General features: G+C 52.3%; 1 protein-coding gene across 2 annotated transcripts in view; it reads right to left on the minus strand.

Annotated features, from left to right (window-relative positions):
- PKP2 (plakophilin 2) overlaps nucleotides 1-18,381 on the minus strand; it is a 98,875-nt gene that overhangs the window by 50,814 nt on the left and 29,680 nt on the right. For both annotated transcript variants that reach the window (XM_063929129.1, XM_063929128.1), the window contains 4 exons: nucleotides 18,245-18,339; nucleotides 15,491-16,167; nucleotides 14,619-14,769; nucleotides 12-219 (listed from right to left, as the gene is read on the minus strand). In XM_063929129.1, coding sequence (XP_063785199.1) covers nucleotides 12-219; nucleotides 14,619-14,769; nucleotides 15,491-16,167; nucleotides 18,245-18,339 — 1,131 coding nt within the window. The remainder of the gene's footprint in view (nucleotides 1-11; nucleotides 220-14,618; nucleotides 14,770-15,490; nucleotides 16,168-18,244; nucleotides 18,340-18,381) is intronic.

An 18,381-nucleotide genomic window follows, 5' to 3' on the forward strand; every position in this document is an offset into this window, starting at 1 on the left:
GGAGTCCATACCTGTGATCTGTCTCTTGATCTCCACATCCTGGGTGTCTCTGAGTAGGTTGAGAAGAGTGGGCATCCCGCGCTGCTCGCAGACCTCCAGCTTGTTGTCATTATCCTCAAATACCAGGTTCCTGAGGGCGGCACAGGTCACGCGCTGGACCTCCACATTGCCGTAGTTCAAAAGACGGATCAGCCTGGAGATCCCACCCAGGGTATAAACCTGCAATACACACCACATAGGCGTACATGGTGTTAGAAGAACACTCAACTGACGGTGGCTCCTCCATCGTGTGGTCTGGCAGATATTCCATAACAATCATACGTATATATCTGCTATGTAATTCAGGGTCCTGTATTAACATACGTGGGGCCCACTCATTACCCAGGGCAAGGATAGTGTCATCCACCAGTGGTGTCCTATTCAATTGCGCGTATACACTAGATACAATTATATTTATGGGGGCAGATATTTCTCCTATGCATCTCATTAGGTAAAAGAAAATATCTAGGGGAAAATGAGACAGTAATGTTTGTAGGTAATTAAGGGGTCTATTTACTAAGCTTGGATGGAGATAAAGTCGTTGAAGATAAAGTACGAGCCAATCAGCTCCTGTCATTTTTCAAACACAGCCTGTAACATGGTAGATAGGAGCTGATTGGCTGGTATTTTATCACCAGCGACATTGGCCCTCATTCTGAGTTGTTCGCTCGCTAGCAGTTTTTAGCAGCGGTGCAAGCGCATAGTCGCCGCCCACGGGGGAGTGTATTTTCCTTTGCAGGAGTGCGAACGCCTGTGCAGCCGCGCGGCAACAAAGACACTTTGTGCAGAACAAGACCAGCCCTGTAGTTACTTATTCTGTGCGATGATTGCTGCGACGAGTGACACGGTAATGACGTCAGACACCCGCCCAGCAAACGCCCGGCCACGCCTGTGTTTTTCCAAACACTCCCAGAAAACAGTCAGTTGACACCCAGAAACTCCCACTTCCTGTCAATCTCCTTGCGTTCGACTGTGCGTTTGGAATCGTTGCTAGAACCAGTGCAAAACCACAAAGGACTCCGTACCCGTACGACGCGCGTGCGCATTGCGGTGCATACGCATATTAGCCGTTTTTTTCACTGACCGCTATGCAGCGAACAACGGCAGCTAGCGATCAACATCGGAATGACCCCCATTATCATCATCCAAAGCTTAGTAAACAGACCCCTGTGTTCCCAATTTCTGGGCAAAATTGAAGAAATGTACCTCCCGAGTTACAGTTCCTTCAGCAGCCGGTGGATATAGTAAGCAGGATGGAACATAATGCCACCTGTATTCTATTTCATACCCAAGCAGAGAATGCTAAATGCTGCACGAATGCGTATATCCTCCCGACAATTGTGTCAATGACGTTTCCCAGGTCGGCCTCCCAAGCAGACTTATGAGGGTCCTTATGATCTGAGGAAGGGGTCTGCAGCTCAGAGTAGAGTATGGAAGGCAGGTCCTTGGTGGAAGCTTGTTGGAGGCACAGAGATTGACATGTGGTGAGGGGTCTGCTCATTAACGGTTTAACACCCTCATGGAAGTGTCCCAATTGGAGGAATTGCAAGAAATTTTTATGAGGGATATGAAATTTTTCTTGCATATCCAAGAACGAAGGAAAGGATGGAACAAATGGCACACCCCCTTATATCCAGGGTTTATAAGATGAAAAAGAGAGTCCCGGAGGTGGAGGGGAAGCTTGGATTATATAACGGTAAGAGGGGACTAGGAGAAGAGGCAGAAGACTTTCTCCTAGCAAGAGCTTCGGTATGGGAAATTACTGGGGACAAGTAAAGACAAATAACAACTTAAACGCTGTTACTCTGAGATAAAGACTCTGTTCCAGCAAGACGGATAGAACAATTGCTGAACTGTCTGCAGCCAAGAACTTGAGACGAGATACAGAACGACGCTGGCTCCTATTCAGCTATTCATTACCCAAACCATTTCTGTTAATTAAAAAATAGTTGTTGTGTTGGAGGACCTGCTCTTCTCATAATATAACGACCCTGGTACAGAGAGGATCTGCAGGAAAACATTGGATGCCCTTTAATTCTCAAAGTCTCAACATGATGACTCTGGCGTGTCCTGATTTAAAAATAGGGGCACTTTAAAACATTCCCCCGGATCTGGCATGATCAAGCGATCAGTTTGGCCGCACCGCTTTGTGCCACTGACCGCCATGACTGCGCAAATAAAATAGGACAGTTGGGGGTTATGGAGAAGCACAGACAGCATTGCAAATAGGAATACTGTATTATGAAGCTACCCAGCGCCGTAACTAGCTGTGTGCCGGCGGTGCCTGGCACACAGCGCATAAGCACTGTGGGCGCAGAACCGCCGGCAACACCCGCAGGGCCGCACCGCACTAGTAAGTGTAAGCGGCAGCGCCCAGCTACTCCTCAGCTTACACATAGCAGCGGAGCTGTAGCGGTCTGTACACTCCCCCAGCTTGTTCTGCATCCTGCCCGGTCCCCGCCTCCTATTCGGTCCGCCCACTCCCCGGCTTGTCTGCGCTGCTGGCTTACCCACGGTACTCCTGCATCCCATTCCCACACGGCAGCCGTGAGATTGTGTGTGGGCTGCTGCTGCGGGAGGGTGTGCGGTGTCCGGCTCCATGGCTGACACTAGCTGCTCACCGCCTGCCTGTGTGCCTCTCAGCTCCTCTCATTCATTTCCAAGCTGGGCTGGTGAGTGAATGCACTCACCAGCCCTTGCTGCTGGGAGCTGTAGTTCATTTTAAGTTCGAACACTCAGTAGTGAGGAGCAGGGCCGTAACTAGGTGTGTGCCGGCGGTGCCTGGCACACAGCGCAGTCGCCCTGAAGGCGTAACTGTCTACATCCCCATTGTGACTACAATGGGGATGCGCTCAATGCCGCCGGCACCCGGAAGCCACCAGTGTGATGCGAAGGTTGTGTCTGGTAACTAGATGCTACCGTAATGGGAAACACAGCGCCGCTCCCAGCCTGTGCTTTCCAACTGACTTCCTGGCTGTGCGTTCCAAGCCTCGCACTGCGCACCCGTACCCAGGCGGTCACATGATCTTGCTTCCTGCTAGATTCCAGGCTTTCTGTCGCCGGCAGCACCATGCACACCCACAGCAAAGCGGCTACAGCAGGTGTCCTGATATACTGGGCACTGCAAGGTACACTCAGCTGTATCCTGTCCTGCTACTCCAACCCTGTTCTGTACCACTGAACGCTAAGAATCAAGACACTTGTGCTATCCAAATGGGACGGGTGCGACAGGGACGAGTGCGCTGTGCGACTGGGATGGGTGCGCTGTGCGACTGGGACATGCGTGCCCTGTGCGACTGGGACATGCCCGCCGTAATGTGTAAAAGGGGCTCTATCTGGTGTAGTGGCGCTACTGTGCAGCGTAATTTGAATAATGAAGACTACTGTGCAGTATAATATGAATTGATATTATTTTGTGGCCACACCCCTTCCTAATGAAGCCATGCCCCTATAATTTTGGTGCGCGCCTGTGGCACGCACTGGCCCTATATTAAATAGGGGGGGGGGGGGGCGCGCCGATGCTGTTTCTTGCACATAGCGCTAAAATGTCTAGTTACGGTACTGAAGCTACCATCCATTTTTAAAGTCCGTTAATAACATTCTGGGATAATGAGCCTCGGACAATGCAAGCCCGGAGCCTTTTGCCCTTAAAACAAGCCCGCTGTGATGAATTAAACCAAAGCACAGTCCGGTCTTAAGGCGAAATTTGGAAATGTATTTGGGATTCCAGAAGGGATTAGCCACGGCTGTCCTGACCGAGCAGCTTTGCGACTCTCCTACCATGAGAAAGTTTAGTTCTTGTGTGAAATTCCAGCCATCGTGTCAAACTAAATTGCATTCCCCACCCTGAGATCATCTCAGCGGCTAGAGTAGAACGGGACATATAATTATAGGATCACTTTTGTTACAAACAGTATTAACAATTAAAAATATGACATTACCAAGAACCGGGATTAAAATACAAAAGCCGCTGGTTCTGATTTTATGGAGTGATTTTTGCAAAGCGTTTCAGGTGAGTACGCGGCGTCTAGGGGTCTGGTTTACATTTGCCAATGTTATTGGACGATGTTAATTTGCGCTGGGAGAGGCGCATCAGGGGCGTTCCCGTGGAGGTGGCGTACAGTAAGGGCGTGAAAGTTAAGCATCCCCCATATTGGCGGCATCCCAAACATGTACTAAGAGTAAAACTGCGGCAGGGCATGCTGGGATGTGTAGTTCCACAGCATATAAAGCTGCCTTTACAGTACGCATCTTGTAGCACGTCCTTCCCTGTTGCTTATTTAACTTCTGGAGCTCACAAGAAACTTTTCCGATGTGCAGTCAGTGGGCGTGGGTGCACATGTCATAGTGTTTTCCATACCCCCCGGCCGTACTGAGAGCACCGTATTGTACAATGCATTCTGTCATGCTGGAACATGTGGAGGGGGATCGTGTATCAGAAGCTCACGCAGCTTATACTCAGAATCCACTTATTATTATTACCTTTTATCCATAAAAGTGCAGATATGTTACACAGTGCTGTACACTGCTGCAATCATCACACAAACCAAGGTAAATATAGCACTGGCCAACTGAGCTTCCAATCTAAGGGGTGTAGGGTGAACTTCATGCATAGGGTAAATGTAGCTGTCAGAGGGGGTACATATGCATGGTACAGGCAGCTTAAAATTATAGGTACGGCCTAAGTGCCTGCCTCTAAACAGTTGGTGATTATAGGGGCAGTGCTAGTTCCTGGCTCTGGGCAGTGGGTGATTACAGGCATTGTGCTAGTTCCTGGCTCTGGGCAGTGGGTGATTACAGGCTCTGTGCTAGTTCCTGGCTCTGGGCAGTTGGTGATTACAGGCACTGTGCTAGTTCCTGGCTCTGGGCAGTGGTGATTACAGGCATTGTGCTAGTTCCTGGCTCTGGGCAGTGGGTGATTACAGGCTCTGTGCTAGTTCCTGGCTCTGGGCAGTTGGTGATTACAGGCATTGTGCTAGTTCCTGGCTCTGGGCAGTGGGTGATTACAGGCACTGTGCTAGTTCCTGGCTCTGGGCAGTGGTGATTACAGGCATTGTGCTAGTTCCTGGCTCTGGGCAGTGGGTGATTACAGGCTCTGTGCTAGTTCCTGGCTCTGGGCAGTTGGTGATTACAGGCATTGTGCTAGTTCCTGGCTCTGGGCAGTGGGTGATTACAGGCTCTGTGCTAGTTCCTGGCTCTGGGCAGTGGGTGATTACAGTCTCTGTGCTAGTTCCTGGCTCTGGGCAGTGGGTGATTACAGGCACTGTGCTAGTTCCTGGGTCTGGGCAGTGGCTGATTACAGGCACTGTGCTAGTTCCTGGCTCTGGGCAGTTGGTGATTACAGGCTCTGTGCTAGTTCCTGGCTCTGGGCAGTGGGTGATTACAGGCACTGTGCTAGTTCCCGGCTCTGGGCAGTGGGTGATTACAGGCACTGTGCTAGTTCCTGGCTCTGGGCAGTGGGTGATTACAGGCACTGTGCTAGTTCCCGGCTCTGGGCAGTGGGTGATTACAGGCTCTGTGCTAGTTCCTGGCTCTGGGCAGTTGGTGATTACAGTCTCTGTGCTAGTTCCTGGCTCTGGGCAGTGGGTGATTACAGGCGCTGTGCTAGTTCCTGGCTCTGGGCAGTGGGTGATTACAGGCTCTGTGCTAGTTCCTGGCTCTGGGCAGTGGGTGATTACAGGCTCTGTGCTAGTTCCTGGCTCTGGGCAGTGAGTGATTACAGGCTCTGTGCTAGTTCCTGGCTCTGGGCAGTGGGTGATTACAGGCTCTGTGCTAGTTCCTGGCTCTGGGCAGTGAGTGATTACAGGCTCTGTGCTAGTTCCTGGCTCTGGGCAGTGGGTGATTAGAGGCTCTGTGCTAGTTCCTGGCTCTGGGCAGTGGGTGGTTACAGGCACTGTGCTAGTTCCTGGCTCTGGGCAGTGGGTGATTACAGGTGCTGTGCTAGTTCCTGACTCTGGGCAGTGGGTGATTACAGGCAATGTGCTAGTTCCCGGCTCTGGGCAGTGGGTGATTACAGGCACTGTGCTAGTTCCCGGCTCTGGGCAGTGGGTGATTCCAGGCTCTGTGATAGTTCCTGGCTCCGGGCAGTTGGTGATTACAGGCACTGTGCTAGTTCCTGGCTCCGGGCAGTGGGTGATTACAGGCTCTGTGCTAGTTCCTGGCTCTGGGCAGTGGGCGATTACAGGCTCTGTGCTAGTTCCTGGCTCTGGGCAGTGGGCGATTACAGGCTCTGTGCTAGTTCCTGGCTCTGGGCAGTGGGTGATTACAGGCTCTGTGCTAGTTCCTGGCTCTGGGCAGTGGGTGATTACAGTCGCTGTGCTAATTCCTGGCTCTGGGCAGTGGGTGATTACAGGCTCTGTGCTAGTTCCTGGTTCTGGGCAGTGGGTGATTACAGGCTCTGTGCTAGTTCCTGGCTCTGGGCAGTGGGTGATTACAGTCACTGTGCTAGTTCCTGGCTCTGGGCAGTGGGTGATTACAGGCACTGTGCTAGTTCCTGGCTCTGGGCAGTGGGTGATTACCGGCTCTGTGCTGGGCAGTGGGTGATTACAGGCACTGTGCTAGTTCCTGGCTCTGGGCAGTGGGTGATTACAGGCACTCTGCTAGTTCCTGTCTCTGGGCAGTGGGTGATTACAGGCACTCTGCTAGTTCCTGGCTCTGGGCAGTGTGTGATTACAGGGCCAGTGCTAGTTACTGGCTCTGGGCAGTGGGTGATTACAGGCTCTGTGCTAGTTCCTGGCTCTGGGCAGTGGGTGATTACAGGCTCTGTGCTAGTTCCTGGCTCTGGGCAGTAGGTGATTACAGGCTCTGTGCTAGTTCCTGGGTCTGGGCAGTGGGTGAATACAGGCTCTGTGCTAGTTCCCGGCTCTGGGCAGTGGGTGATTACAGGCACTGTGCTAGTTCCCGGCTCTGGGCAGTGGGTGATTACAGGCACTGTGCTAGTTCCTGGCTCTGGGTAGTGGGTGATTACAGGCTCTGTGCTAGTTCTTGGCTCTGGGCAGTTGGTGATTACAGGCACTGTGCTAGTTCCTGGCTCTGGGCAGTTGGTGATTACAGGCTCTGTGCTAGTTCCTGGCTCTGGGCAGTTGGTGATTACAGGCACTGTGCTAGTTCCTGGCTCTGGGCAGTGGGTGATTACAGGCGCTGTGCTAGTTCCTGGCTCTGGGCAGTTGGTGATTACAGGCTCTGTGCTAGTTCCTGGCTCTGGGCAGTTGGTGATTACAGGCTCTGTGCTAGTTCCTGGCTCTGGGCAGTTGGTGATTACAGGCTCTGTGCTAGTTCCTGGCTCTGGGCAGTTGGTGATTACAGGCTCTGTGCTAGTTCCTGGCTCTGGGCAGTTGGTGATTACAGGCTCTGTGCTAGTTCCTGGCTCTGGGCAGTTGGTGATTACAGGCACTGTGCTAGTTCCTGGCTCTGGGCAGTGGGTGATTACAGGCGCTGTGCTAGTTCCTGGCTCTGGGCAGTGGGTAATTACAGGCAGTGTGCTAGTTCCTGGCTCTGGGCAGTGGGTGATTACAGGCACTGTGCTAGTTCCTGGCTCTGGGCAGTGGGTGAGTACAGGCTCTGTGCTAGTTCCTGGCTCTGGGCAGTGGGTGAGTACAGGCTCTGTGCTAGTTCCTGGCTCTGGGCAGACGGTGATTACAGGCACTGTGCTAGTTCCTGGCTCTGGGCAGTGGGTGATTACAGGCACTGTGCTAGTTCCTGGCTCTGGGCAGTGGATGATTATAGTCTCTGTGCTAGTTCCTGGCCCTGGGCAGTTGGTGATTACAGGCACTGTGCTAGCGCCTGGCTCTGGGCAGTGGATGATTACAGGCACTGTGCTAGTTCCTGGCTCTGGGCAGGTGGCGATTACATGCTCAGTGCTAGTTCCTGGCTCTGGGCAGTGGGTGATTACAGGCACTGTGCTAGTTCCTGGCTCTGGGCAGTGGGTGATTACAGGCTCTGTGCTAGTTCCTGGCTCTGGGCAGTGGGTGATTACAGGCTCTGTGCTAGTTCCTGGCTCTGGGCAGTGGGTGATTACAGGCACTGTGCTAGTTCCTGGCTCTGGGCAGTGGGTGATTACAGGCTCTGTGCTAGTTCCTGGCTCTGGGCAGTGGGTGATTACAGGCTCTGTGCTAGTTCCTGGCTCTGGGCAGTGGGTGATTACAGGCTCTGTACTAGTTCCTGGCTCTGGGCAGTGGGTGATTACAGGCACTGTGCTAGTTCCTGGCTCTGGGCAGGTGGTGATTACAGGCTCTGTGCTAGTTCCTGGCTCTGGGCAGTGGGGTGATTACAGGCTCTATGCTAGTTCCTGGCTCTGGGCAGTTGGTGATTACAGTCTCTGTGATAGTTCCTGGCTCTGGGCAGTGGGTGATTACAGGCTCTGTGCTAGTTCCTGGCTCTGGACAGTGGGTGATTACAGGCACTGTGCTAGTTCCTGGCTCTGGGCAGTGGGTGATTACATGCTCTGTGCTAGTTCCTGGCTCTGGACAGTGGGTGATTACAGGCACTGTGCTAGTTCCTGGCTCTGGGCAGTGGGTGATTACATGCTCTGTGCTAGTTCCTGGCTCTGGGCAGTTGGTGATGACAGTCTCTGTGCTAGTTCCTGGCTCTGGGCAGTGGGTGATTACAGGCTCTGTGCTAGTTCCTGGCTCTGGGCAGTGGGTGATTACAGGCACTGTGCTAGTTCCTGGCTCTGGGCAGTTGGTGATTACAGGCACTGTGCTAGTTCCTGTCTCTGGGCAGTGGGTGATTACAGGCACTGTGCTAGTTCCTGGCTCTGGGCAGGTGGTGATTACATGCTCTGTGCTAGTTCCTGGCTCTGGGCAGTGGGTGATTACAGGCACTGTGCTAGTTCCTGGCTCTGGGCAGTTGGTGATTACAGGCACTGTGCTAGTTCCTGGCTCTGGGCAGGTGGTGATTACATGCTCTGTGCTAGTTCCTGGCTCTGGGCAGTGGGTGATTACAGGCTCTGTGCTAGTTCCTGGCTCTGGGCAGTGGATGATTACAGGCTCTGTGCTAGTTCCTGGCTCTGGGCAGTGGGTGATTACAGGCTCTGTGCTAGTTCCTGGCTCTGGGCAGTGGATGATTACAGGCTCTGTGCTAGTTCCTGGCTCTGGGCAGTGGGTGATTACAGGCACTGTGCTAGTTCCTGGCTCTGGGCAGTGGGTGATTACAGGCTCTGTGCTAGTTCCTGGCTCTGGGCAGTGGGTGATTACAGGCACTGTGCTAGTTCCTGGCTCTGGGCAGTTGGTGATTACAGGCACTGTGCTAGTTCCTGGCTCTGGGCAGGTGGTGATTACATGCTCTGTGCTAGTTCCTGGCTCTGGGCAGTGGGTGATTACAGGCTCTGTGCTAGTTCCTGGCTCTGGGCAGTGGATGATTACAGGCTCTGTGCTAGTTCCTGGCTCTGGGCAGTGGGTGATTGCAGGCATTGTGCTAGTTCCTGACTCTGGGCAGTGGGTGATTACAGGCTCTGTGCTAGTTCCTGGCTCTGGGCAGTGGGTGATTACAGGCACTGTGCTAGTTCCTAGCTCTGGGCAGTGGTTGATTACAGGCACTGTGCTAGCTCCTGGGTCTGGGCAGTTGGTGATTACAGGCACTGTGCTAGTTCCTGGTTCTGGGCAGTGGGTGATTACAGGCTCTGTGCTAGTTCCTGGCTCTGGGCAGTGGGTGATTACAGGCTCTGTGCTAGTTCCTGGCTCTGGGCAGTGGGTGATTACAGGCACTGTGCTAGTTCCTGGCTCTGGGCAGTGGGTGATTACAGGCACTGTGCTAGTTCCTGGCTCTGGGCAGTGGGTGATTACAGGCTCTGTGCTAGTTACTGGCTCTGGGCAGTTGGTGATTACAGGCACTGTGCTAGTTCCTGGATCTGGGCAGTGGGTGATTACAGGCACTGTGCTAGTTCCTGGCTCTGGACAGTTGGTGATTACAGGCACTGTGCTAGCTCCTGGGTCTGGGCAGTTGGTGATTACAGGCACTGTGCTAGTTCCTGGCTCTTGGCAGTGGGTGATTACAGGCACTGTACTAGTTCCTGGCTCTGGGCAGTGGGTGAGTACAGGCTCTGTGCTAGTTACTGGTTCTGGGCAGTGGGTGATTACAGGCACTGTGCTAGTTCCTGGCTCTGGGCAGTTGGTGATTACAGGCAATGTGCTAGTTCCTGGCTCTGGGCAGTGGATGATTACAGGCACTATGCTAGTTCCTGGCTCTGGGCAGTGGGTGATTACAGGCATTGTGCTAGTTCCTGGCTCTGGGCAGTGGGTGATTACAGGCTCTGTGCTAGTTCCTGGCTCTGGGCAGTGGGTGATTACAGGCTCTGTGCTAGTTCCTGGCTCTGGGCAGTGGATGATTACAGGCACTGTGCTAGTTCCTGGCTCTGGGCAGTGGGTGATTACAGGCACTGTGCTAGTTCCTGGCTCTGGGCAGTGGGTGATTACAGGCTCTGTGCTAGTTCCTGGCTCTGGACAGTGGGGTGATTACAGGCAGTGTGCTAGTTCCGAGCTCTGGGCAGTGGGTGATTACAGGCAGTGTGCTAGTTCCCGGCTCTGGGCAGTGGGTGATTACAGGCTCTGTGCTAGTTACTGGTTCTGGGCAGTGGGTGATTACAGGCACTGTGCTAGTTCCTGGCTCTGGGCAGTTGGTGATTACAGGCAATGTGCTAGTTCCTGGCTCTGGGCAGTGGATGATTACAGGCACTATGCTAGTTCCTGGCTCTGGGCAGTGGGTGATTACAGGCACTGTGCTAGTTCCTGGCTCTGGGCAGTGGGTGATTACAGGCTCTGTGCTAGTTCCTGGCTCTGGGCAGTGGGTGATTACAGGCTCTGTGCTAGTTCCTGGCTCTGGGCAGTGGGTGATTACAGGCTCTGTGCTAGTTCCTGGCTCTGGGCAGTGGGTGATTACAGGCGCTGTGCTAGTTCCTGGCTCTGGGCAGTGGGTGATTACAGGCAGTGTGCTAGTTCCTGGCTCTGGACAGTGGGTGATTACAGGCAGTGTGCTACTTCCTGGCTCTGGGCAGTGGCTGATTACAGGCACTGTGCTAGTTCCTGGCTTTGGGCAGTGGGTGATTACAGGCTCTGTGCTAGTTCCTGGCTCTGGGCAGTGGGTGATTACAGGCACTGTGCTAGTTCCTGGCTCTGGGCAGTGGGTGATTACAGGCACTGTGCTAGTTCCTGGCTCTGGGCAGTGGGTGATTACAGGCTCTGTGCTAGTTCCTGGCTCTGGGCAGTGGGTGATTACAGGCACTGTGCTAGTTCCTAGCTCTGGGCAGTGGGTGATTACAGGCTCTGTGCTAGTTCCTGGCTCTGGGCAGTGGGTGATTACAGGCTCTGTGCTAGTTCCTGGCTCTGGGCAGTGGGTGATTGCAGGCATTGTGCTAGTTCCTGGCTCTGGGCAGTGGGTGATTACAGGCTCTGTGCTAGTTCCTGGCTCTGGGCAGTGGGTGATTACAGGCACTGTGCTAGTTCCTAGCTCTGGGCAGTGGTTGATTACAGGCACTGTGCTAGCTCCTGGGTCTGGGCAGTTGGTGATTACAGGCACTGTGCTAGTTCCTGGTTCTGGGCAGTGGGTGATTACAGGCTCTGTGCTAGTTCCTGGCTCTGGGCAGTGGGTGATTACAGGCTCTGTGCTAGTTCCTGGCTCTGGGCAGTGGGTGATTACAGGCACTGTGCTAGTTCCTGGCTCTGGGCAGTGGGTGATTACAGGCACTGTGCTAGTTCCTGGCTCTGGGCAGTGGGTGATTACAGGCTCTGTGCTAGTTACTGGCTCTGGGCAGTTGGTGATTACAGGCACTGTGCTAGTTCCTGGATCTGGGCAGTGGGTGATTACAGGCACTGTGCTAGCTCCTGGGTCTGGGCAGTTGGTGATTACAGGCACTGTGCTAGTTCCTGGCTCTTGGCAGTGGGTGATTACAGGCACTGTACTAGTTCCTGGCTCTGGGCAGTGGGTGATTACAGGCTCTGTGCTAGTTCCTGGCTCTGGGCAGTGGGTGATTACAGGCTCTGTGCTAGTTACTGGTTCTGGGCAGTGGGTGATTACAGGCACTGTGCTAGTTCCTGGCTCTGGGCAGTTGGTGATTACAGGCAATGTGCTAGTTCCTGGCTCTGGGCAGTGGATGATTACAGGCACTATGCTAGTTCCTGGCTCTGGGCAGTGGGTGATTACAGGCACTGTGCTAGTTCCTGGCTCTGGGCAGTGGGTGATTACAGGCTCTGTGCTAGTTCCTGGCTCTGGGCAGTGGGTGATTACAGGCTCTGTGCTAGTTCCTGGCTCTGGGCAGTGGGTGATTACAGGCTCTGTGCTAGTTCCTGGCTCTGGGCAGTGGGTGATTACAGGCTCTGTGCTAGTTCCTGGCTCTGGGCAGTGGGTGATTACAGGCGCTGTGCTAGTTCCTGGCTCTGGGCAGTGGGTGATTACAGGCACTGTGCTAGTTCCTGGCTCTGGACAGTTGGTGATTACAGGCTCTGTGCTAGTTCCTGGGTCTGGGCAGTGGGTGATTACAGGCAGTGTACTAGTTCCTGGCTCTGGGCAGTGGATGATTACAGGCACTGTGCTAGTTCCTGGCTCTGGGCAGTGGGTGATTACAGGCTCTGTGCTAGTTCCTGGCTCTGGGCAGTGGGTGATTACAGGCACTGTGCTAGTTCCTGGCTCTGGGCAGTGGGTGATTACAGGCTCTGTGCTAGTTCCTGGCTCTGGACAGTGGGGTGATTACAGGCAGTGTGCTAGTTACTGGCTCTGGGCAGTGGGTGATTACAGGCTCTGTGCTAGTTCCTGGCTCTGGGCAGTGGGTGATTACAGGCACTGTGCTAGTTCCGAGCTCTGGGCAGTGGGTGATTACAGGCAGTGTGCTAGTTCCCGGCTCTGGGCAGTGGATGATTACAGGCTCTGTGCTAGTTCCTGGCTCTGGACAGTGGGGTGATTACAGGCAGTGTGCTAGTTCCGGGCTCTGGGCAGTGGGTGATTACAGGCAGTGTGCTAGTTCCTGGCTCTGGGCAGTGGGTGATTACAGGCTCTGTGCTAGTTCCTGGCTCTGGGCAGTGGATGATTACAGGCACTGTGCTAGTTCCTGGCTCTGGGCAGTGGGTGATTACAGGCTCTGTGCTAGTTCCCGGCTCTGGGCAGTGGGTGATTACAGGCAGTGTGCTAGTTCCTGGCTCTGGGCAGTGGGTGATTACAGGCTCTGTGCTAGTTCCTGCCTCTGGCCAGTGGGTGATTACAGGCACTGTGCTAGTTCCTGGCTCTGGGCAGTGGGTGATTACAGGCTCTGTGCTAGTTCCTGGCTCTGGACAGTGGGGTGATTACAGGCAGTGTGCTAGTTCCGAGCTCTGGGCAGTGGGTGATTACAGGCAGTGTGCTAGTTCCCGGCTCTGGGCAGTGGATGATTACAGGCTCTGTGCTAGTTCCTGGCTCTGGACAGTGGGGTGATTACAGGCAGTGTGCTAGTTCCGGGCTCTGGGCAGTGGGTGATTACAGGCACTGTGCTAGTTCCTGGCTCTGGGCAGTGGGTGATTACAGGCTCTGTGCTAGTTCCTGGCTCTGGGCAGTGGGTGATTACAGGCTCTATGCTAGTTCCTGCCTCTGGACAGTGGGGTGATTACAGGCAGTGTGCTAGTTCCGGGCTCTTGGCAGTGGGTGATTACAGGCAGTGTGCTAGTTCCTGGCTCTGGGCAGTGGCTGATTACAGGCACTGTGCTAGTTCCTGGCTCTGGGCAGTGGGTGATTACAGGCTCTGTGCTAGTTCCTGGCTCTGGGCAGATGGTGATTACAGGCACTGTGCTAGTTCCTGGCTCTGGGCAGGTGGTGATTACATGCTCTGTGCTAGTTCCTGGCTCTGGGCAGTGGGTGATTACAGGCACTGTGCTAGTTCCTGGCTCTGGGCAGTGGGTGATTACAGGCTCTGTGCTAGTTCCTGGCTCTGGGCAGTGGGTGATTACAGGCTCTGTGCTAGTTCCTGGCTCTGGGCAGTGGGTGATTACAGGCAGTGTGCTAGTTCCTGGCTCTGAGCAGTGGCTGATAACAGGCACTGTGCTAGTTCCTGGCTCTGGGCAGTGGGTGATTACAGGCACTGTGCTAGTTCCTGGCTCTGGGCAGTGGGTGATTACAGGCTCTGTGCTAGTTCCTGGCTCTGGGCAGTGGGTGATTACAGGCTCTGTGCTAGTTGGGCAGTGGGTGATTACAGGCTCTGTGCTAGTTCCTGGCTCTGGGCAGTGGGTGATTACAGGCTCTGTGCTAGTTCCTGGCTCTGGGCAGTGGGTGATTACAGGCATTGTGCTAGTTCCTGGCTCTGGGCAGTGGGTGATTATAGGGACAGCAGTAGTTCCTGGCTCTGGACAGTTGGTGACTATAGGCCCTTTGCTAGTCATTGTCCATTTTGTGGGCTGAACCAATAAACAGGAAAATGCAGCATGCTATATCACCAAATGCTTTGTGCCTCATACCTCACAGATCCTACAGTACCTCCAGTGAACTGATGTGCTGAATGTCGCTTCCACACACTGCCTGCCTCATGCCTCACGGATATCACTGAATGGGAGGTGACTGGTATGTTCAATAACCCACTTAGTAAACAGTCACTGAGCACAGGGCACCCACCCTTTATACGCACTCACCCGTCTCCTGGCCTCCATCTTCTGGAAGCATTCATGCTGAATAAAGCTGGCAGCAGCCGTCAGTAAGTACGGGGAGGTCGACTCATTCTGCAGCAGGCTTACAGCTCTCTCCAGGGTCATGTCCACCTCTGACGTCATTGTGGCCGTGTTTCTGAAACGGACATAGGGGACAGCAGGACAACCTCATTAAGAGTTAACTTCTTAGAACTCCACCAATCAGACAGATTGGTGCAATCATGCTGCTCTTAACACGACACAGGTCTGCTCAGTATAGACCTGAGCTCATCTGCTGTCGTATCCAAGGTGCATGATACGAAACAGACCTGGCTGGACTGCAGAACTCTCTACACCTCAAACATCTATACCTCAAACTTTGGAAGCAGAGATGCCCCACCACCACTTACGGGTCCTGTAGAAGCCGCTCACCCCTCTACTATGCTAGTTATGTCTTTGATAGGGGCTTTTATTCTGGTTGGCAAATTACCTGCTACAGATGCAGTCACCACTCATTGGTCAACTAGATTTTTGTGGATGCCTGAAAACAACCCAATGACTCTCAGTCATGTTACTCAAAGGCATGGTGTCTGTTTTGGGGTCATAGATGGGGTAACATTGGGAAACAAACAGCTATTATCACAGTAGGACATAATATTTTATTAAACTTGACCACACTCTCCAACCAATTGTGCAGACTGCGGCCACCATCTATACAACCAAAATTTGATTGATAGACTGATTGGCTGAATTCAGGCAGACTGGACTAGTCAGGATGAAGACAGGGATTGATGAATCTAGAAGATCCCGCAACAACTACAGCTAGTTCAGCCGACACCGTTGCCCTTTGTCCACCCGCATCAGTTCTCTTGGCTTACCCGACATGAGATTCCAGGCGTCCGCCATCATGTTGGATCTGCATGTTCGCGCTGCCAGTGGCCGCAGCCATTCCGGCTGTTAAGGTCCCCGTCTTCCCACCCAAGTCTATGCCACCAGCTGTGTGAGGTGACTGGAAATATTCTCTTCCTGACACTGTGGTCCTTTGGATGGTCTGTTGATAGCCAGCCCTATTAGACATCTGTGGCTGGATTCTGGTTATAACCTGGCCGGCAGCTGCACCAGTCTGGTAGTTCTCCTTCTCCAGAAGGTTATTCAGACTTCGGCTATTTCGCTGCTGGTAGATCGGTCTGACAGGGCTGGTTGGGACGCTTTGAAATACCGAATCTTGGTCAGACTGGTTGGACTTTTTGACGGTGCTTTGCCGAGCTCTAGCCGCGGTTCCAAACTCTGAGTGAGAGTATCTTATGGGTGCAACACTGTACTGTCTGAGTTCAGAATGTCTCAGCGTTCTTTTTCTTTGCTCATACGCAGCCGATCCAGCTACTCGTTCCGGAGAGATATCCTTCCGCACCAGGGTTCTGCCCTGGCTTGTGTCCTGCTCGTTACCCCACTGAGTGTACGTTGAGTAACTTCTGCCCCATCCATTTTCCTGCCTCCTGTTACTATGTAGTGTGTGGCCACCTCCACCATTCTCGAACACAGATGACGAGTAGTCCTGTTAAAAAAATAAATACATTTTAAAAAAAGTTACCCAAATAGTTTTGAAGTCTGAGATAAGAAGTTATCTTGAAATATCAAATAAAACTTTAGATAACCAGGCAATTTTCACTGAACATTTGGGGGTAGATTTACTAACGCTTCTAAAACAGACAAGTGGAGGTGTTGCCCATAGCAACCAATCATATTTTGCCTATCATTTTCTAAAATGCAAGAGACACAATAGCTCGAATCTGATTGGTCGCAATAGAAACACTACTTCTCTGTGTTAGAAGCCTTAGTAAATCTACTCTTTGGCTTTAAGGATCTTATACTGAACTCTATTAATGGGCACTTCTGTTTTAGAACAGACCCGTAATATTTTTGGTTTGTACTGACCCTTCTGCAACTTTTACACTTTAAAAACAAAAAAGTTTCTTTCTGTGTTTTCCCCCCAATGCTGTGACATTGCTCCGCTCCGTCCATTAGATCCTACAATGCAATGCACCAGTCTATTTTTGTCATCAGAAATACAAATGTTGAAATACAAAAACAATGACATAATGGTCGTGAAAGATTCCCGGCGGCGATGTATCTTCACTAGTTTTCTCTCTCACCCCATAGAACTGTACAGGAACATGAGCAAATATTCTCTACTGCAACTGGCGGTGATGGGCGCAGTCAGAGAACTGAATTCCCCCCAGTGGGCTCTTGTGAAGAACTGAAAATACACTTCTAGCACTGGCCATCCTCCCACTGCCCCAGATCCACAGGGGTCCCGGGATTCCGGAACTGCACAACCGTTGTAGTGTATCATCAGATCCCAAACAGCAGTGGTTCTGTACAGGGGACTGTTTTGGGAAGCCGGCTCCTAAGCGGGTTCTACGCAAGGTGGGTACAGGGCAGTGAAGGTTGGTGGGCCACATGTAGGTAAGTACATTGGAACAGGATCCTCATCTGCAGTCATGGGCCATCTCCCTGTTATGTGAAACATGAGAGCTCTAGAAGTGTCACATGAGAGCTCTAGAAGTGTCTCCCAGAGACAGGTGTATACAGAGATAATGGAATCCCACACCCTGTGGAATGTTATTTGTCTGTTATTGGTCAGTGACTGGAGACTGATGGGTTCTCGTGTTACACATTCTCCTGCAATCCATCAGAAGTGAGCTTTTGCTGGGGAGCGCCTCTGGCATAGCACCCTGTGAGGCGTGACTGGGTCTGTATACATATAGTATAAAAACAGCGTCAGCTAATGCCCAGTACTGTGCAGGGGTCGCAGACACCACCCACAATAGTGAGAACTGAGAAGAGCTTGAACTCCATTAATCCATACTTGCCTACCTGACCCTCTCCATGAGGGAGAAAATGCTCTGTTCCTGGACTTTCCTGGTAATGTATGATTGCCATCACCTGTGGTGAAACACCTTTCTTATCAATTAACTAGCTCACCACAGGTGATGGCAATCATACATTACCAGGAAAGTCCAGGAACAGAGCATTTTCTCCCTCATGGAGAGGGTCAGGTAGGCAAGTAAGCATTAATCCCCTCTAAGTGGCTCCCATAGGTTAGCAGGGAGTAACACTAGCATTAAACACCCAAATCTGCCTACTGGCCGGGTAAACACCTGTTCTGTTCTGATTTTGTAACCATGCGCGTTTTGGTGGAAGCCAGAAGGTACAAATGAGAAACGCGAGGCCACCAAAGTGTAATCTCTGCCACTTTATAAATGAGGCCCACTCTCCAGAGATTACAGCTGTCGCTGATGTACTGACTGAGGTAATATTTTACCAAAGTTGCAGTGAAATGTCAGGTACCCCTGAATGTTGGCGGCTCAGTGAGGAACGGGAAGATGTACAAGGACAAATTGTCAGTTCTTCATCTGACTTTTTAACTTTGCACCAAATTCAGTAGAGAAACACAACAGGTAATGTCACAATGCAATCACATGCCTTCCAAATGTCCAGATTTGGAGAATTTTCCCGCTTCCCATGACAGATTACTCATGTAACTATGATTATATCTCCCCATAGTGTCGCTAGTGTCAGCACAATCGTTACGCCCGCACAGTGACTGGTGGTGACAGCTGTCTACATACCTTGACGGTGCCGTAATATTTGGAAGGCGATAAAGTGACATCTCTGGCGTGATATTGCACATGATCTGGAATGCTGGTGGAGCGGTGACTTATGCCTGGAGAATAAAGAGAGTTTCCTTAATAAAATAAAATTAGCA

Source organism: Pseudophryne corroboree, chromosome 6, assembly GCF_028390025.1.
Source record: "Pseudophryne corroboree isolate aPseCor3 chromosome 6, aPseCor3.hap2, whole genome shotgun sequence".
In the NCBI taxonomy this organism is placed as follows: Eukaryota; Metazoa; Chordata; class Amphibia; order Anura; family Myobatrachidae; genus Pseudophryne; species Pseudophryne corroboree.